The following is a 20,527-nucleotide window of genomic DNA, read 5'->3' as shown; positions in this document are numbered from 1 at the left end:
AATGCCTGGACTATTGGTTTATTGTGGACGTAGGCTGCTCTGTTGAATGTAAGATGTGGGTTCCCGTGACCACCAGACCTGCTGTGGCTGGAGGGTAGATACTTCGCATCCACAGTGCTGACAAGGCTTTCTTTCTGCAAGAGCCCACAAAGCTACCGAAATCCAGTTCAAAGCCCTTCCTGAAATGTGGCGGGGGAGAAACAGCTGACCCCTGATTCCCCACCCTCAAAGCCCTAAAACCTGAAGAAGCAGGGCCTAAGTGTACCCCACATTTCCTTTGGACATTGAAATCTGTGTAAGTGAACATGTTTCCGTGTCCCGCTTTGTTGTTTCAGCTGTTAGGAGAGCTGGGGATATCAATTACTCCCTGCCTGGAGAAGTGACCTGCACCAACAGTCCCTGCCACACAGCTGGCCTCCTCCCTCCCTAACTGCTCCCATTTAAATAAATGCCTGCCGATTCTTCCGGAGGCTACCATCCTGGCCTTCTCATCCCCACTAAATGATTCATTAGGTTGGATTAACCCTTTAAAAACTACTATTTACCAAAGGGTCCCTGGGGATTCTCTCACACTCCATCATTTTTAGCCATTATAAACAGCCAGCCCCAGCAGGGTGGAATCCACTTTAAGGCTACTCAGGTTGACAATGTGGGTTATGTTAGCCCCAATTCACTTAAAAGCCCAAGACAGCATTTACTTTGTGGGATAGGGCATACACATTTTCATCTCCCAGCCTGTGCATTCCAAATATGCCTCTTGCCATAAACAAACAAACACCTAGGCAGGCATTCCACAAAAAAGACTAAGCCAGAAAGGAGTGAGCAATCATTCCAAGGCTGTGGGGTTATGAAGGACCTATTTTCATGCCTCCACTACCCAGGCCTCCATTTTGGTTGGTGCCATTTTCTGCCATAATCAGCGGGTGTGCACAATGAGTGGTGCCAGTCAAACGGTCATTTGTGGGCGCAATTAGACACCTGTGCCTTCAACAAGTTGCAAGCACCTAATTGTGTCTGCATGTAGCCACTTGTGGGTGCAATTATCCAGAAATCCAGGTGTGCCTGGTATTATGTACAATCTAAGGGGAAAAAAGTGTTTTTCAAAAAAGAAGGCTCAGGTTGAACATGTGCTCTTCAAACTTTCAGCAGAAGCTACCATCACCATATATAGAAGGAGCCTCTTTCAGAGTCTACAGGAGTGCTGCCCCAGGAGAAAATAATGCAAGCCACATATATCATTTATTTATTTATTTATTTTTATTTATTTTTGAGATGGAGTTTCGCTCTGTTGCCCAGGCTAGAGTGCAGTGGTGCAATCTTGGCTCACTTCAACCTCTGCCTCCTGGGTTCAAGCGATTCTCCTGCCTCAGCCTCCCGAATAGCTGGGATTACAGGCATCCACCACCACACCTGGCTAATTTTTGGATTTTTAGTAGGGATGGGGTTTCACTATGTTGGCCAGCCTGGTCTTGAACTCCTGACGTCAGGTGATCCGCCCGCCTCGGCCTGCTAAAGTGCTGGGATTGCAAGCATGAGCCACTGTGTCCGGCCTCGCATATATAATTTAAAACTTTCTTGTATCCACATTCAAAGGTAAAACTAATTTTAATAATTTATTCTACTTAACCCAATATATCCAAAGTATGATAATGTCAACAAGTAATCCATATAAAATAATTTATATTTAATATTCTTTTGCTTTTGGCATTAAGTCTTGGGACCTGGTGTGCATTTTACATTTAAAGCACATCGTAATTCAGACACATTTAAATGTCTGATAGCCCCATGTTGTTGCGGCTACCATATTGGAGTGCAGATCTGCAAAGAATTATTTCTAATTGTGATTAACTGCTTGTAATTTTTGACGTTGAAGCATTTTCCTAAATACTTCGAAAATCAAGTTTCCAAGACAAAATATTTGAAAATGCCCTGTAGTGTCTTAGAGTTGTCATGGGTAACATGGCTCTTTACTGTATAAATTCCCAGCAAAATGAAGGAGAATGTGTAAAATCTGCCCCTTCTTCTCTGTTTTACGATTTATATGAGGAGCACATTGGGGCAGTTTGGAAGTGACAGGCACAGGTTGTGTAGACAGAGTTAGAAGATGGGCCAGTAGAACTGGAGGTGAGGTGGAAGAGGGGGATGTAAGACAGGAAAAGGAAATAGATTAGAGATTATGGCAGACCTCTATAATATCCTTTGCTATATATCAAAATGGTTGTTCCAATTCGTCCAAATGAGTATGGTTTTAAGATCATTTTACAAAAGGTATGATTCATTTTGGTTGCATTTGGGACTATTGAATTAAAATTTGCTAAGAAACTCTTCAACTGTGAAATAGATAAATAATGGAACCAACATAATAGGGATGTGGTGAGGATTAAATGAGTGAATACACATAACATGCTTACAACAGGGCCTAGCACACAATGAGCAGTCAATGACTATCAGCTGCTTTCATCCTCTTCATCACCACCACCACCATCATGATGTCTATTCTCAAGCCAATCCAGAATAGTATGTGCATCTCTCTCTCTCTCTCTCTCTCTCTCACACACACACACACACACACACACACACACACAGCTTAGGAGGAGAGAGATGACTAATTTCTTTGCATATGATTTTCAGCATTTCCTAATTCCTTCCATCATCATTGCCATGCACTCAGATTAGTTCTCTGAGTTCAAAGAGCAAATGTGAACCGCTCTGTTTCTCCCATCCATTCTTAGCAGACTTTCAAGCTGATAACACAGACAGTGCCTGCATACTTTTAAAATGAAGATTCAAAACCACTTGCTATGCTCTAATTTTCATTTCACAAAACAATCCATGAAGAGCATATACTGTACATTTTCTGTCCTAGATCAAGAACAACCTGAATCTCCCTAAATCAAAAACAACCAATTCCATACACTTTTGTAACAATTAACTTGTATTTCTATACAATTAGGTTATATATTTACACCTTTCCCCCCACCTGCCACAAGCACCATTCCCTACTACTCTGAGAATGGCCCGTTCAATGACCGAGCTGTCCTGAATTCAGTGCCCTTTTCCCCAGCTGTCACAGGGAACTGTAGGCTCAGATATCTTTTCCTCATCCCTTCTTTTTTTTCCCTCACCTGCATCAGTTGGCAAGGGAATTGAGTGGGACACTTCCCTATAAGTGTCACTAATAAACTCCTTAGTTACTTTTATTGGAGGCAACACCACTTCCTTTGCTAGCTCCCAATCTCTCTCCTTTCTCTGCCTCTCTCACTCTTCCCTAGACACGTAGGAAATAAAAAAAACAAAAAACAAAAAACCTTCCTTGTTGCTCTTGGTTCCATTTGTTCTGTGTTTCACTGCCAAAAATATTTGAGGAAAAGGCAATAATCTAGTCTAGAGAATTTAAAAAAATTCCCAAAGGAATCAAAGTCATCAACATGGAGAGTGGCCAGATGCCTCCTTGAGAACCTCAAACACAGCTTCCAGCTACTTCCTCATCCTTCTCTGATTGAACCTGCTTTTTCTCAAGCACAATTATTAAAATAGATGAAACATGATTACTTAATTTTATTTTTTTCTGCTTTAATTACCAGCATTGTAATGGTATTCTTAAAAGCAATGTTTCTTCATTCTATTTCCGTTCATTACTTCTCATTTTTTATGAGACTCTAGTGTGTAAAGGCAAGACGATAGGAATTACCCAGAGTCTATTAACTGTAGAAAATGCCCACACCAGGGCAGGTGTATCAGCCGATGTCCCACAGCAACCATATTTTTAAGACGATTTTCACATGGACGGCACTTCACTTACATGAGCTAAGTAGATTTGTGCAAGCCTTGCAACCAGCTCACTGCGTAGTGCATCATTTCTACAGGAAATGCACCCCAAGTTCTAGGCCAGTAGAAACAGCCCATTTGAGATTGAGGACTGATTGCATGAGGGATGGATTTGGGTTGGCTAATGTATGACTCCTCATCTAGTCATTTCCAAGTGTCAACCAGAAATGAAGACAGCAGGACCAGGCTCCCCATCTGGGAACCAAGCTGCAGCCAGGCTGTGTGGACCATCTCTAAACCCATCCACAAACGTTGCCACAAAGGCAATAACCTTCTTGTGCCTAAAAACTGGAGTTATGCCTACTTCCACCATCTTTTTATTCTAAGAAAATAATTACAGTTTTTAGATGGTTTAGGTATCTTTTTTAAAAATTTAATTTTTAGTTTTTAGTAGTAGGTGTATCTATAGGGTACATGTGATGTTTGGATACAGACATACAATGCGTAATGATCATATCAGGGTAATTGAGGTATCCACCACCTCAAGCATTTATCATTCCTTTGTGTTAGGAACATTCCAATTCCACTGTTTCAGTTATTTAAAAATATATAATAAATTATCGGCCGTAGTTACCCTGTTGTGCTGTCACATACTAGATCTTATTTATTCTGTTTCTCCATCCTTGTGCACCATGTGGAATACTCAGCCATAAAAAGAATAAGATCCTGTCATATATATATGTGAGACAGGATACAATGTCATATGTATATGTGTGTGTGTGTACATATATATATATATGTACACACATGTATATGACAGGATATAAATGACAGGATATATTTTATATATATATTTATTTATATATATTTATATATATTTATATATATCCCCCCACCCCACATTCTCTTCATCCATTTATTTATTGATAGACACTTAGGTAGATTCCAAATCTTGGCTATTGTGAATAGTGCTGGAATAAACGTGGGAGGGCAGATATCTCTTTGATATACCAATTCCCTTTCTTTTGGGTATAAATGCTTGGGTATCTTAATGAAAGCATTAGTTAATGCTTGATCTTATTCAAATACTTGAAATGTGAGCATTTTCTCAATTAAAGATACATATTCCCAGAAGTATCCTGGTATTTTATAGTCAGATTGCAGTCAAAACTTACTTTATATTGTACGTCACTGTCACTGTGAAACAGAATAATTTATGGTGAAATTTCTCACGAGAGTTCTAAAGAAGGCTATTCTAATTATTGTTTCATCAAGGAGAGCAGCTTTTTTTCCAAGGCATTTTAGTGTCTCGTGCCTTCCCATGACTCACCGAGTGAAGAATGCAACAACCGTTGGTAGAATGGTTGAAACAGAGGAAGATTTAAAATCTCTCTTATATGACTGTCATTAAGAGATCCATTCATGTTTCCAAGTTCAATTCTTTGTGATTAATTCTTTTAAAAACTCCAGTCATATAGAGTGAGACATATAAAGCCACCTTTTTTAAGGCACTGAAACTTACTCCTTGAATTTTTGTATAGTTAAAAAATAGGCATTTAGTATAGCTTTTGGTGCAGACTCGAGACAGCAAGTTGTTGATGTGTGTTCTCAGCCCGCCCTCCGGTCATGGACAGTCAGCCCCAGCCATGAAGCAATATCAACATGTCCTCCTGTTACAGTGTCACCACTCACATGTCATTCCCATTATTACAGATGTCAAGGAAGAGACTGGAGAAGCCCGTTTTATTATAAGCATGAATGATAGTGAGAGATTGGACCTTCCAGGGGCACTCTGCTGAAATGGGTGATTCAGAGATGCTGTGTGTCATACTTGAAAAAAGACCTAAATTTATTACATTTAATGTTTAATATAAATCACCAAACCTGAATGTGTTATAAAAATGAGCTAAAATGCTGCTTAACAGACATTATTAAAGAGTCTTAAGTATGGAGCCATTTCTAATTGGTAAAAGTTCACAGATGAACACTTCTTGCAAGTACTCATTTTTAAGAAATATTTCTTCCAGTAAGAAGGCCCTTATTTCAGTGTGAGATATAATCCAGGGGACAAATCTCTTTATGCAAGTATCATCTTTAAGTTCACAGAAGGAAGTCAGTGAAATCTATGACTTAGACTTTATTCCCCCCTTACTTAAATATGAGAAAAAATCAAGTTTAAAAATAATTAAGAATACAATGATACACAGTCCAAGGTAGGGTGCTTGGAATAAAACTGCTATATAAGGCGATACGTGTCAAGAGCCAACTAGCTATTATTACTCCCTCGCAAACTAAAAAAGAATAGTGTAGAAAATTATCTGTGCTGTTTTTATAATCCTGATTAAAGGATATAAACATGGGTAGTTTAAATTAATCTGTGAAAGATTATGCTGTCATTTCAATTAGAGAAAAGGGAATCCTTTAACTGTCCCCCCTCAACAAAGGCACCACCTTAAATCAGGCAAGGTTGGCCTCCAAAATGGGACGAGTGCAGTAAACCAATTTTCAGCCACAAAATGTGATTTGCAAAATTGGTTTGAAGTACTGCTGGCTGGATACCACCTCTGCTGGGGAGTGAAATTAAAACTGTCATCCATTCACACAAAGTCCCAATAGCTTGCCGGCCTCTGGTGTGTGCTGGTTCATAACCACAGCTGCCTTCCCTGTCCGCACAGACACCCCTTTGGGGACTCTGCTCCTTCAGCTTGTTTATTATAATTCTCAAACTGATACTGGAAAGGTACCTCTGGGTCACAGGGGAGACCTCATCTCTGAGGGTGAGGATGAGGATGAGAGAGCCAGGAAAAGCTGATGATGCCACAGTAGCCTTTTTTCTTCCTTAAATGGGCCACCCAGGGTTTTCTATTAATTCTTTAACTTGGACATTCCTCACCTCCATGCCCCTCCATTTTGATTTCCAAAATGCAGGTGCTCAACCATTCTCATTTCTTTTTTGAAAAGAGACTTCAGGGCCCACAAAAATAAACAATTAGAATGCTAGGAAGAGAAATATATTTTCTTACAGCTTCAAAAAGCTGTTTTATGGGAATATTTACATTTTTACGTTTTGCTAATTATTTAGTTGTTCATTATGTTACGTATGTTCTTACAGTGGATACACTATTATAACAGAGCTCATTATAATCATTTTTTGAAAACAAATATTTACCAAATACTTACTATCTAGCTAGGTACTGCAGAGAATGCAGAATGCAGAAAAGGTTAAGAGACGGCCCTTACCTTATTCTTTCTGGTTGGGAAAAGCTTATTTTTTTCTGATTGGTAAGATGAGTTTAAAATTCATTTAAAAAACAGAAAAAGTAAGATAATTTGACGGGATGTGTCAGTGCAAGAATCTATATAATAATGACATAGATTTTGACTTCGTACAGTTAAATCACTAATTATTATGTGACAGTAAAATCTGGATGTCAGATGGTCAGCTTGAGAGATTGGCTTTGGGCCAATCCATCTTGACACCACCAATACCTTGATACCATTTTTTCTCATGATTCTATTTTTATCATTCATTCTTATGATTCTGGCTTATATTACTTTATCTTGTAAGGATGCATGCTTTATTTATGTTTCATAGTAGATATACCTTCATTTGCTTGTGTACTTTGCCAATAATTTAACTATAGCTTCCTGTACAGGTGCCAGGATGATTGTAGGGTTATAGATGTGTCTGTCATAACTTCTTAAATGTCACAAACATGTGCAAGAGAACGGTCTTTCTTTTTTGGGGGGTTCTTGTTCTTTAGATGCGCATGGTCATAGTATTGACAAGGGATATAAACCTCTTGCTTTGGATGACATGATATTAATGAAACTCTGGTTACCCCGTTGTTATTTGGAATTGACACACAGAAGCTTACCTGATCTAATGCACTGGTAACATTGTCAATGTAAAGAGAGGATAGTGAGAGGAGTGGAGTCTGTGGGGAAATCAATTCCTGGGGCAGATGTTGCAGCTTATCAGTGGAAGAGTAGTTGCTCAGGGGCCAATGAGCAGGGCCCTTGTGAATATCCCTGGTGAGAGACAGGCTACAAGTAGCTAAAGAGTGGATACACATTGATACAGAGTCAATCCAGTGAGGTGAGCTCTACATTTACTCCACCAAAGCAGAAAAATTAGGTATATGCCTGAAGCCTAAACTGCTTTCCATCAGCATTATTCTTATCAATGTTCCAGAAATAAATGTTATAAAAGAGTTCATAAAATACGGAAACAACTTTCTTTGGAAAGCAGTGGGTAGTTCTGAATCAATCCACAAGACAGGCCAAATACTCAAATACTCAGGAAGTTACTTCGGTAGCTTTAAAAACCAACTGCATTGAACGATCTGACCAGAGCAGGGAGACTTGAACATCCTTGGAGACACTGTTAATCTAAGTGAAGATCCCTTTAAAAAAATATTCCCACTGTGTTTGTCATCACAGGAAAAGAAAAAAAACATTGCCAAGCATAATTCATTTTTAAAATATCCTTGAGAAATAGTTAAATACATGTTATTCATTTACTGTTTTAGTCTCTGCTTTTTATTTTTTGTTCTGTAGTTTGGCCGATATGGGATTTGAACATAAAATCCATGTACATTTGCTTTCTCTTTTATAATTCACCTATCACCCACGGTGCATCAAATCTTCTGAATTATTTAAAACATTTTCCCATTTCCTATCACACTTTTAAGGTTAAAAAATGAAGAAAAATATTTTCCTCAAGCACTTGCTTCTCTTGGCCCTGATGGACATTGTTTTCATTTGGTTGGTTTTTGAAACAGCAAACAGGATACTAAAAAATATACTCAAGTCCTAGTTAATGCACTAAGACAAAAAGAAATAGAAGGTATACAGATTGGAAAGGAAAAAAAAAAAACTGTCTTCATTTGCAGGTGACAGGATCATCTAGGTAGAAAATCTGAAAGAACTGACACACACAAAAAAAACCTTCCTGGAACTAATAAGCAATTATAACAAGGTTGCAGAAGACAAAATTAATATACAAAAGTCAATCATTTTTGTATATACCAGTAATGAACAAGTGAAATTAAAATTAGAAACACAATACCATTTATATTAGCACCCCTCAAAAATGAAACACTTAGGTATAAAGCTAACAAAATATTTCTAACATCTAAGGAAAATTATGAAATTCTGATGAGAGAAATCAAAGAAGACCTAAATAAACGGAGAGACATTCCATGTTTATGGATGGAAGACCCAATACTCTCAAGATGTCAGTTCTTCCCAACTTGATCTACAGATTCAATGCAATCCCAATCAAAAACAGAGAAAGTCTTTTTTGGATATTTACAAACTGATTCTAAAGTTTATATGCAGAGGGAAAAGACCAAGAAGACTAAACCAAATATCGAAGGAGAAGAATAAACTTAGAGAATCGATAATAGCCAACTTTAAGATTTACTATAAAGCTACACTAATCATGACACTGTGGTATTGGTGAAAGAATAGACAAATAAATCAATGGAACAGAACAAGAAGTCCGGAAGTAGACCCATTTTAGCATAGTCAACTGACTTTCGACAAAGCACCAAAGGCAATACAATGGAGAAGAGATCGTCTTTTCAACAAATGGTGCTGGAACAACTGGACGTCCACATGCAAAAAATGAAACTAGACATAGACCTTATGCCCTTCACAAAAATTAACTCAAAATGACTCACAGATCTAAATTTAAAATGTGAAACCATAAAACTCCTAGAAGATAAAATAGGAGAAAACCTAGATGACCTTGGGTATAATGATGACTTTTTAGACATATCAAAGTCACAATCCATGAAAAAAAAAGCCACCAATTTGGCAGAAAATATTTGCAAAAGACACATCTGTTAAAGGACTGTTATCAAAATACACATAGAATGTGAAAACTCAATAGTAAGAAAACAAACTCAACTACAAAATGGGCCAAAGACCTTAACAGACACCTCATCAAAGATATACACATGGCAAATAAGTATATGAAAGATACTCCGCATCATATGTCATCAAGGAAATGCAAATTAAAACAACAATGAAATACTACTACATACCTATTAGGATGGCCACAATTAGAAATACTGACAACACCAAATGCTGACAAGGATGTGGAGCAACAGGAACTCTCACTCCTTGCCTGTGGGAATTCAAAATGGTACAGCCACTTTGGAAGATAGTTTGGTGCTTTCCTGCAAAAGTAAACATTGTCTCGCCACTTGATCCAGCAATCACGTTCCTTGGTATTTACCCAAAGGAGTTGAAAACTTATGTCCACAAAAAAACCTGCCCATAGATGTTTACAGCATCTTTATTCATAATTGTCAAAACTTGGAGGCAACCAAGATGTCCTTTGGTAGGTGAATGAATCAACTGTGCCACAACCAAAAACTGGAATATTATTCAGCCTTAGAAAGAAATGAGCTATCAAGCCATGAAAAAGCATGGAGGAAACTTAAATGCATATTATAAAGTGAAAGAAGCCAATCTGAAAAGGCTACATACTGTGTGATTCCAGCTACATGACATTCTAAAAGTTAGAACTATGAAGACAGCAAAAAGATCAATAGTTGCTAGGGTTAACGGTGTGGAGTGGGGTATGACTAGGAAGAGGACTTAAGATTTTCAGGGCAGTAAAAACACTTTGCATGATACTATAATGATACATACATGTCATTATACACTTGTCCAAACCCACAGAATGAACAACACCGAGAGAGCGCTAATGTAAACTATGGGCTTTGGGTGATTATGATGTGTCAATGCAGGGTCATCAGATGTAACAGTTCTACCACTGTGGTCGGGAATGTTGGTAATGAGGGAAGTTACGCCTGTGTTGAGGTGGGAGGTTTATGAGAAATCTCTGTACCTTCCTCTAAAATTTGGTGTGAACCTGAAACTGCACTAAAAACAGTGTGTATGTGTGTGTATCTATCTATATTGTATCTCTATGATATATATGTGTGTGTATAATATATATACCTTACATGAAAATATATTTATATATATACTGTATGTGTGTGTGTGTGTACATACATATATATATTTACATGTGTATATAATGTATCTTGATGTGGATCATGTTTTGCTCTGCTAGAGCAATGGCTTTCTCTCCTCATCTAGTAAGGGAGCTTATGAGATGGGTCTCTGACAAAGGACACGATGAACCTTTCTGTGGAGGACAGACGAAGCCACAGCTTGTAGGCTTCTAGTCTGTAAATTCTGTCTTTGGTATGACTTCTTTCTTTTTTTTTTTTTTTTACTCCTCAGTGACTTCCCCATTGCAGCTTCTATAAGTCCCCATGTCTCCTTACCTTCTTGCCCCATCTCCTTGTCAAAACAGAAAAGAATAAGATATTCTCACATGCATCTTAGCCCAGGAATTCTCATTTTTAAACTCTTTAACTGTGAAGGGAAGGGCTTTGTCTCCTGCTAAATGTTCAGGCAGCGTGTTACAATGAAGTGAAGTTGCCCCCCCACTGGAGAGCTAAGTCAGTGAGTCTTTATTGATTCCTGTAAATGCTAGAAAATGGGGGTTTTACTGCTAAAAATGACACAAACAAGCACTGTTCGTATAGATCTTTCTGGAATTATTCTAGAGGAGCCATTGTCCACTATGCTGTATGGTGGAAACCTGTCAACAAACACATCCAGCTGCAGCCTGTGGATAACAATGCTTACATGGGCATAACCACATAGACGGTGTAGCATAGATGGCATAGTTCATGACCATCTACCTGGAAATCTCTTCCTGAAACCATGACGCAACTGGCACCAGGATGACATCTTGACTTGCAAATAATATTAAGTGACATGTTTCGTCTTGTTCGTTGTCTCCCTGTGGTAAATTATGTTTAGGCAATCTACAAACTTTTGACTCTTTTAATTTTATGCTTTTCACATTCCTGAAGAATGAGGTTCTCACCAGGAAGTTGCCACAAGGTTACTGGTTTGGTAAACTTTGATGTCAATATTCTTTCTAAAAATGACTTTTGCCGCACATAGTATATAAAACTGTAATTGCGGTTTCTAAAATTTTGAAATAAGTGTTTTATCTCTAAGGACATTTTTGCTATTCTGTGGTGAAGCTGTCAACACCTTTTAATATCTAAGAATTTCTTCCTTTTCCTCCAATATATAATTTCTTCCATATTTTCAGATACTGACATCCTCTAAGTCAATTTGTTGGCACGTTTCACCCCATACCATAGAGAGAAGCCACGGTATGGATTTTAAGTGCTGACAGAGAAAGAACTGTTAACTTGTCTAGTCTGAAACCTGTGCAGTTTTCTACTTCTCACAAAGAGTATACATTTCCGGATATTCATATCAATGATCGATGTTTTATTAACTATAGATATTCCTTGTAAAAAAAAAAAAGTTGGCTTTTTTAAGAGATGACTATTTCCAGTTTGTTTCCCATCAATTTAATACTCTTAATGGTGATCAATGATAGAACCTCAGTTTGGAGGCATCTGTGTCTTTGAAATCCTTTCCTTTGGCACAAAAATCAAACAAAGCAAAATACTCTTCCAGGGATTCGGTTTAAATTCTAGGAATTATGTAGTCTTATAAATCTCAGTTTCCTTTTCATATATACTTTTCAAATCTCATGAGATGGTTGCCATGGATGACTTCGAGTTCTCTATGTGCCATCCATTGGAACCATGCTCTGGAGCCCAGAATTGTCACCACTCTGCCTTTCCACCCAGCCTTACACCCATCCTTCCTCATCTATGAGGAGAATGGCACCTCCAGCCCAGTTGTTCCAGCCTGGCTCCAGAGTTATCTCTGGCACCAGTCTTTCCCTTGATGCCCACATCTAATCAGCCATCAAACAGGTCAGCTCACCTCCTTCACAGGCCTCTCTTCCCTTCCTGCCCTTCCCCACTGATATGGCTTGGTTGTATGTCCCCACCCAAATCTCATCTTGAACTAGTTTCCATAATCCCCACATGTCGTGGGAGGGAACCGGTGGGAGGTAGTTGAATCATGGGGGCGGTTACCTCCATCCTGTTCTTGTGATAGTGAGTTCTCATGAGATCTGATGGTTTTATAAGGGGCTTTTCCCCTGCTTCGGCTCTTCACTTCTTGCTGCTGCCATGTGAAGAAGGATCTGTTTGCTTCCCCTCCACCATGACTGTAAGTTTCCTGAGGCCTCCCTAGCCATGCTGAACTGTGAGTCAACTAAACCTCTTTCCTTTATAAATTACCCAGTCTTGGGTATGACTTTATTAGCAGCATGAAAATGGACTAATAACACCCACTTATGTCCTCATTTCAGGCTTTCAGCATCTTCTGTAGGGACCACATAAACAGTTTCACAGTGCCCTTCCTGATTCTAGTCTTGTCTCTCCAATTTATTTATTTAGGAGATGGGGTTCTCCCTCTGTTGTCCAGGCTGGAGTGCAATGGCATGATCTCAGCTCACTGCAACCTCCACCATCTGGGTTCAAGCAATTCTCCTCCCTCAGCCTCCCGAGTAACTGGGACTACAAGTGCCCACCACCATGCCCGGCTAATTTTTTGTATTTTAGTAGAGATGAGGTTTCACCATGTTGCCTGGGGTGGTCTCAAACTCCTGAGCTCAGGTAATCCGCTTGCCTTGGCCTCCCAAAGTGCTGGGATCACAGGCGTGTGCCACCGCACCCGGCCTGTCTCTCCAACTTATTCTCCAAGAAATTATCTAGGGGCTTTCTCTACAATGCAAATCTGATTAAACCATTTCTTTCTTTAAACACCTTCAAGGGCCTCAGCCTTCTGGGTAGAGTCAAACTCCCTAGCATGTTGTATAAAGTGCTACACATCTCGCCACTTCTTCACTTCAAATTCCATTTATGCATATAAAATTTTAGCACTTATTCTACTTGATTGAAATAATCTATAAATTGTCATTCTTGTACTCCCTTCCCAAGTTACCAGAGACTGAAAATCCCTAGAGACAAGGACTGTGTTTTAGGGAAGAATACTTCCTCAGTGCTGGCTATATAGTATTATTTATGTAAAAGTTGACTGAATGAATGAATCAATACATGAAGACTCAACTCTCTCTACCTTCATGCTCATAGAACTTCAGAACAATAAACAATATAACTCAACAGCTTGACTTCTCCAATTTCCCATGCTCACCTGAGCTGCCCAGTTAACACAAACCATGTGTTTAGTTTCTTTCATCTGAGTCTACCTTGTCTCCATCTTTTCTCTGCCCAGCTTCAGCCAGATTCCCTGTAACTTTCTTCCTACGCATATAGTGCACTAAATCGAACTCTAATCTTCTTAAAGAGTTAATGTGCCTCCCTAAATGCCTAATTTACTACCAGAGAGTGACTTAGGCACTGGGGAGAATCTGGCTCATTATTTAATAGCCAATAAGGCCAGCTGTTTCATTTCAAGAAATTAATGGTCTTTAAAACCTTTCCATATTGTACCAACTGCTCTTCTCAATGGAGAGCCAAGTGACTTTTATTAGTAAGGTTGATAAAAGCCAAACCCCGTTAGTCCTGCTCTAGCCTTCTTCATAATACCAACAGAGTCTTCTGGGACATCTGGTTATTTTTGTTTTACTCTCCCTGTTGATTCCTTGAGATATTTTCTTTGCTGGATTTTCTTTGCTTGCTCCCTTGGAGACTGCAAAAGGTGGTCCAACAGCTGCACTCCATGGCCTGACGGCTTGACCCTCGGCCTTCTCGACTTCTTAAGTAAGAATGCCTTTCAGCATTAAGCCTAATTTGGCCAAGACAGTGAGCAGCTTGTTACTTTCAGGTTAGCTCATTCCATCTTCAGCCACCTGAAATTACTCATATGTAAAAAAAATTTCACATGCAGAGGATGTTTTATGTAACCATCTTTCGCTTATTAATATCCCACCATTAGGCAAAAAGGTCAAGAAAGGGCTAGATTAGGCCACAAATCCATATTATGAGACAAAGATATAGCAGCCCTTAAATTTTTAGCCATTGATCAGTATTTTATTTGAGGACATTTGGCTGTTAAGAATAAGAATGAATAAAACACATTTGCCCTCCACCAGCAGCTAACGTCTCTATGCTTTTCAAATATAAACTGTTGCTAGTGGCATACGAACAGCTATATTCCAATATCCTACATATAGCAAATGGATTATTTATCTAAATTATATATGGTGGAGTGGCTATGGTTTAATATTAATATTTTACTTCCTTTGGATTTCCTGTGGTTTTATGCTGTTCTAATTTATGGTGAGATCAGCATAGTACTTTTGGCTGTGAAGAAGGTTGTCGTCTGCTTATTCTCACGAGTGCCTCCTCTCCCTCTCCCTCTCTACTTTCTGCGGATGAGAACAGGATGTTATTTTTCAAAGCTGGGAAGATAGCAGAATGTGTAAATCCTTCTCTAGGTAGCACTGGTGAACACACACGTCTGGTCTCTAAAACTTAACCGGGTTCTGTATTTCACATTGCTGGTGCAATGGGTGGGGGCAAGGAGGATGAGTTTGATGCCATTCAACCTGCTTTGTGGGATTTCTATGCTGGGAAGGTTTTGTTCTCTTTAAAAGCAGACCAAAAGGCAGCATCCAGAATGGAAATATATATACACACTGTGCTGTGTGGAGCTGAAAGTTAGACCATAATAAGGTTTCTTGCGAAAACTATTAAATTCACTCTGATATTGAAGATACCCTTCACACAATAAACTACTGTATAGGTATTTTCTTCTCATAAATTTTTACAAATGAAATAATCTCTGTGAAGGCATTGCTATTCTGTGAAGAAAATATCAGTCACATAGGAACTATAATGTGAGGATTTAAAAAATGACCACTTTAAGAAGGGTTTACAGTGAATCCCTTAATTCAGTCAGTTTTCATTTTATTGGGTTACAAAATTCTCACTCACCCTTTCCCCCAGGAATATGTACAAAATATTATTCATAAACTGGCATGTAACTTCAGAGAATTTGAGGATCCCTTGAAACTAATCACTATCAATTTAGATATGCACAGATCCCAGATTAAGAACCGCTCCTCTCATAGTTCCTTTTGGCTTAGCCAAATTGACACACAATCGCAGGACAAGTCTCCTTCCAGCAAAATTGCATCTCTTTATCATAGAAATTAAAAGGCAACTCCCAAAGTTATAAATGGTGTCTTGGAGGAGCACGCTTAGAGTTCCGATCACCTAGATCTGAGGAACACAGGAAGGCATGCTCTAGGAGATGAGGGGTGTGTGTGTCAGTTCAATAGGCATGCCTTGCTCACACGGCAGAGGCTTCCAGCAGCTGGCAGAGCATCAAGGAGAAGAGCATATATTTTGCAAGAAGAAGTACCATTTTGAGAAAAAAGCCCATTTGGATGATCTTGACTATTCCCAGGACACTGAATACCTGGTGTTGTATCACATTCCAAGAACACAGGTCAGAATGCTTCAGGACACTTAGTATCCTGACATAGGGCATAATATCAGTGAGAGCAAGAAGTAAATTGATTCTGGTTGACATGTGCCAACGAACTACACAGACATCTTCCACAATATTTGTCTGAAGCCATTCAGCATGGGTGTCTAGACCACCATGTATTTTTTAGTTATAACAATATCACAGTCAGTTGATTGCTTGAAACTATATCACAAAATCACATTACTACTTAAAATGACATGTATGTTCAAAGCATTTCTGCTGTAGAAGTGCCAAAATAAATAATCAAATAATTAGAAGAAAGTATGGATATTTCATAATGAGAGATAAACTTTTGCATAGAAAAGCAAACAATTATAAGGCAAAAGACAAAAGATTTAACATATAAAAATTACAAATTTATATTACCATAAAGATAGCTTAAGTTAAACTAAAATAATTTTAAATATGTCAAAGTGTTAACGCCCTTAATATATGAAGGGCTCTAGGAAATCAAGAAGACAGAGATAAACACCTAGACAGAAATGACACACAAACAGATAAGCTACAACAAACTAAAAAAAAAGGATTCTAATAAACATATGAGAAAAATTAAACCTTGCTAAGAGTAAAGGAATTACAAATTAAAACAGTTTGTGATCATAATCGTTACTTTTTAACCTATTAAATTGACATAGGTTTTCAAAAATGATTTATAGTCAGTGCTGGTGGGGGTGTAAATTGGTACAACCTTTTTGGAGGTCAATCCGGCAATATACATCAGAAACTTTAAAAATATTCACATTCTTTGACCTGGTAATTACATGCTAGGAATTTATCCTGTAGCCTGTTTGACTTATGACACATACTTTTTGTTCTAAGAAGATGAGCCTAAGCATCTTAATTGAACTGGATGTGATTGATCCAGTTTTACAGGCTTCATAGATACAACGCTAGTGTCTTAGCATAAAGGCCTGATGCTAAGGTGAGACTGTGGAGACCATGGAAGACACATGACCAGGGCCATCAGACAAATCCCTGAGTTTGGCCAAGTTTTTATTGTTCATAATTGAAGCAAAGATGGCATGTTGAAATCCATGTAGAACTTTACCTCGCCTGTGTGTATAGCCACGATCCTAGGTAAAGTCACAGCACACACTCAAACCATCATTGTTCATCAATGGGCATTTTTGAGTCAGGCACCTCAGTACCAAGTTTAATTTTTCCAGAGGCTTTCCTAATCCCAGGAGTGTCCCAGAGGTGCTGCTGTATTTCGGTGATGTTCTGAGCATGGGCTTGACAGAAAATGAACTTGTCAAAGACCTTACATCATTTTGATATATTGCATATTTGAGTGAAACAGAGAAACCGGAAATACATTCTTCTGGAGTTATTCTCTTGGGTTGCTCTGTTGGAGCTATTGGCATTTATTGTGTTCCATACAAGACATGACCAATTCACAGAGCACCTACTCCAATAATAAAGTGAAGGCATCAGGATTGTCTGGGGCATCTTACTAATCTCATATGTTTTCTCTCATGAAAGGCAACCACGACCAATCTGCTTTGACCCTGGGCCTTCACACTTCTTTAGTTGTGGCAGCAGACTGCTCCCACACCCCCATCACTGCAGCACTTCTGTCCTCTACGGTCCTTATCCAAGTATCTGTGCTTCCTGGCTTGAGGCTTCTGTTACCAGTGCACTGAACAGGAAGAAGTGCTGGGGAGTTGATATCTTAGGAGCAACCCTTAACCAATGACAAATGGGACCAAAAGTTAAGTACCTCAACATGCTTGCCCCCAGGTGGGGCAAGGTGTGAGTGTCTTCCCTACCATCTCCAGAAGACCCCAGCCCTCCTTCCCTCTTGCCTGCAGCGGTAATCTGCTCATTAACGTGCTCTGTACTGGCTTTCTTCCTTTCCCTTCCTCACTCCGCTTCCAATGCTTCCTGGGATCGCTTCTCAAATAAAATCACTTGCTCTCAAATCCCTGTCTCAGAGTCTGCTTCTCGGGGGTGGGGAGAAGCCCTGCCTAGGACACCAAAATGAGGACTTTTTAAACTTTTGAATTGATACTAGAAAATTATGAGAATGTCCACTATTCCTTGTTACTATTATTGCTAGTACAACAGTAGTACAGGCCGGGCGCGGAGGCTCATGCTTGTAATCCCAGCACTTTGGGAGGCTGAGGTGGGTGGATCATGAGGTCAGGAGATCAAGACCATCCTGGCTAATATGGTGAAACCCTGTCTCCACCAAAAATACAAAAAAAAAAAAAAAAAAAAAATTTGCCGGGAGTGGTGGCAGGCACCTGTAGTCCCAGCTACTCGGGAAGCTGAGGCAGGAGAATGGCGTGAACCTGGGAGGCGGAGCTTGCAGTGAGCCGAGATCGTGCCACTGTACTCCAGCCTGGGCAACAGAGCAAGACTCCATCTCAAAAAAAAAAAAAATAGTACAAGGAATGTTCTATATTCTTTATCCAAATTCATCAATTCTTTACATTTTGTCCCATTCATTATTTTTTTCCATTCTGTTCCCTTCCTCTCTATCCTCCCTCTTTCTCTCTCTACACGTATATACATATTATTAAATATACATACTGATACTTTCTGAGCCATTTGAGAGTAAATTGGATACTTGTTCCTCTTTACCCTTTAATATTTTAGTGCATATTTCTGAACAAAGTTATTCTGTTTTATAGGCTCAGTACAGATATCAAAAGTTTCCACTGTTTCTTCTTACCCTCATCCGTATGCTTCATGGAGTCAGAGCTATGCTTAGTCACAGGATGCCAGATGACATTAAGTCACCAATTCTTCCTACTTGAGAAAAATATTATTTCCAGAATGAAATTACAAAGACAGTGATAGATAAACCTTTGCTGTCGATCTAAGCAGTGAAAGCATGTCACAGCCACAGAAGGATGCCCAGGTTTTTGCAGTCTGCACTGTCGACCTGCCTTTATTTGTACTTTCTGAGTATGCGATTCTGTGGTTTATTACATCATCACCCCTGATATGCCCTGGGGTCTTTTGCTCAGTTTTCATGAATACACATTTGCTTAACATCCTGGATCAGCCATTGCAACTCCCATCCATGTCGAGACATCTCTAGAGCACATTTCAGTGGTCTCCTTTTGGAAGTCTGAAAGGTACCTCAAATCTAACATGTCCCAAAGCTTAATCATGATCTCTGCCTGCCAAACCTAGTCCCCTCTTCGCCTTGTCTCCTGGGAAGTGGGACCAGCACCCATGCTGCTGTGTGTGGATCTATTCTTAACATCTGGCTTCACTTACCCTTCAAACCCCCACATGCAATCCATCATCAAGGTTCATCAGCTCCTCCCACTTCTCTCCAATTCTGCTTTCATCACCATCACCCCGGTACATACTATCAGCATCTGTCCCTGGAATGACAGCAAAATCCTCTAACTGGTCTGCTTCACTCCAGCATCTCTCCTAAGAATTCTCTACCTTGCAGCTAGACAAACATTCTGGATCACAAATCCAACCATATCACCTTTCTGCTTAAAACCCCGCAAAGGTTTCTAGTCTTTGAGTAAGTTCAGACGTCCTTCACTTGACCACTTATGGTCTGACTGCTACCTCCCTTTCCTGCTCAACTCCCACAGTCTTTGTTCCAGTCACACACCTTTCTTTCAGTCTGTTCAGTATGTGTTCTCCTACACAAGGCCTCTGCACGTGCTGTTCTCTTTCTGGAATATTCCTTATTTATTGTCTCAAACCTCCTTCAGATCATAACTCATGTCTCCCTCCCTTCTTGATTTGGTGCAATTTCACACTCTATTTTCTTGGATCACATATCTCTCCTTTTTTTTTTTTTTTTTTTTTGTAATGGGCAGAGTTACAATTTTATGTTTTCTTTGTGACTGCTGAATTACTATCTTCTCCACTAGAGTATAAACTTCACAGGACAGAAACTGTGTCTGTGGGGCTTATCATGTATCCTCAGGGCCTACAGAGTGTATTGCACTTAGTAGGTCATGAATAAATAGCTGTTAAATGCAGGAATATGGAGAGTAGATGACTTTCCTAGCTCATCCGTTCAGGCTAATAAGTTGCGCACATTGCTCTGACTGAACTGTTTCATTTTTTTTTTTTTTTTGAATTGGATAAGAAAGAAGTAACCAGAAAAAGGACAAACTGAGGAATTCAAGTTGTTGACAAGATGGTAACATAAGTGACTTGTCTATAACCGACCCACAGAAGGCAGAGTCATCACATTATCTTGGCCACATTACAGACACCACATCCGGAAATCACTCCTATAAAACACTGGCTAGAAATTGTCTTATATATGGACCTGATTTTGATGTTGGACAAAGCTGTAAAAGGGTGTTTGTTGCACATTTAACATAAATTGTCAAAGGCACCG

The 20,527-nt window shown here is 39.2% G+C and overlaps 1 protein-coding gene across 11 annotated transcripts in view; it reads right to left on the bottom strand.

Annotated features, from left to right (window-relative positions):
- PARD3B (par-3 family cell polarity regulator beta) overlaps window positions 1-20,527 on the bottom strand; it is a 1,076,689-nt gene that overhangs the window by 34,272 nt on the left and 1,021,890 nt on the right. Inside the window, exon 24 of one of the 11 annotated variants that reach the window (XM_063712985.1) lies at window positions 15,595-19,538. The exons of the other annotated variants lie outside the window; for them this stretch is intronic. Within the exon in view, the coding sequence (XP_063569055.1) occupies window positions 19,526-19,538 (13 nt within the window). The 3' untranslated portion in view covers window positions 15,595-19,525. Of the gene's footprint in view, window positions 1-15,594; window positions 19,539-20,527 lie in introns of those variants that run through there. 11 annotated transcript variants of the gene reach the window in all.

This window comes from Pongo abelii, chromosome 11 (assembly GCF_028885655.2).
Source record: "Pongo abelii isolate AG06213 chromosome 11, NHGRI_mPonAbe1-v2.0_pri, whole genome shotgun sequence".
NCBI classification, from domain to species: Eukaryota; Metazoa; Chordata; class Mammalia; order Primates; family Hominidae; genus Pongo; species Pongo abelii.
Note: the sequence above shows the minus strand (reverse complement) of the source record. Positions and strands in the feature narration are given on the sequence as shown.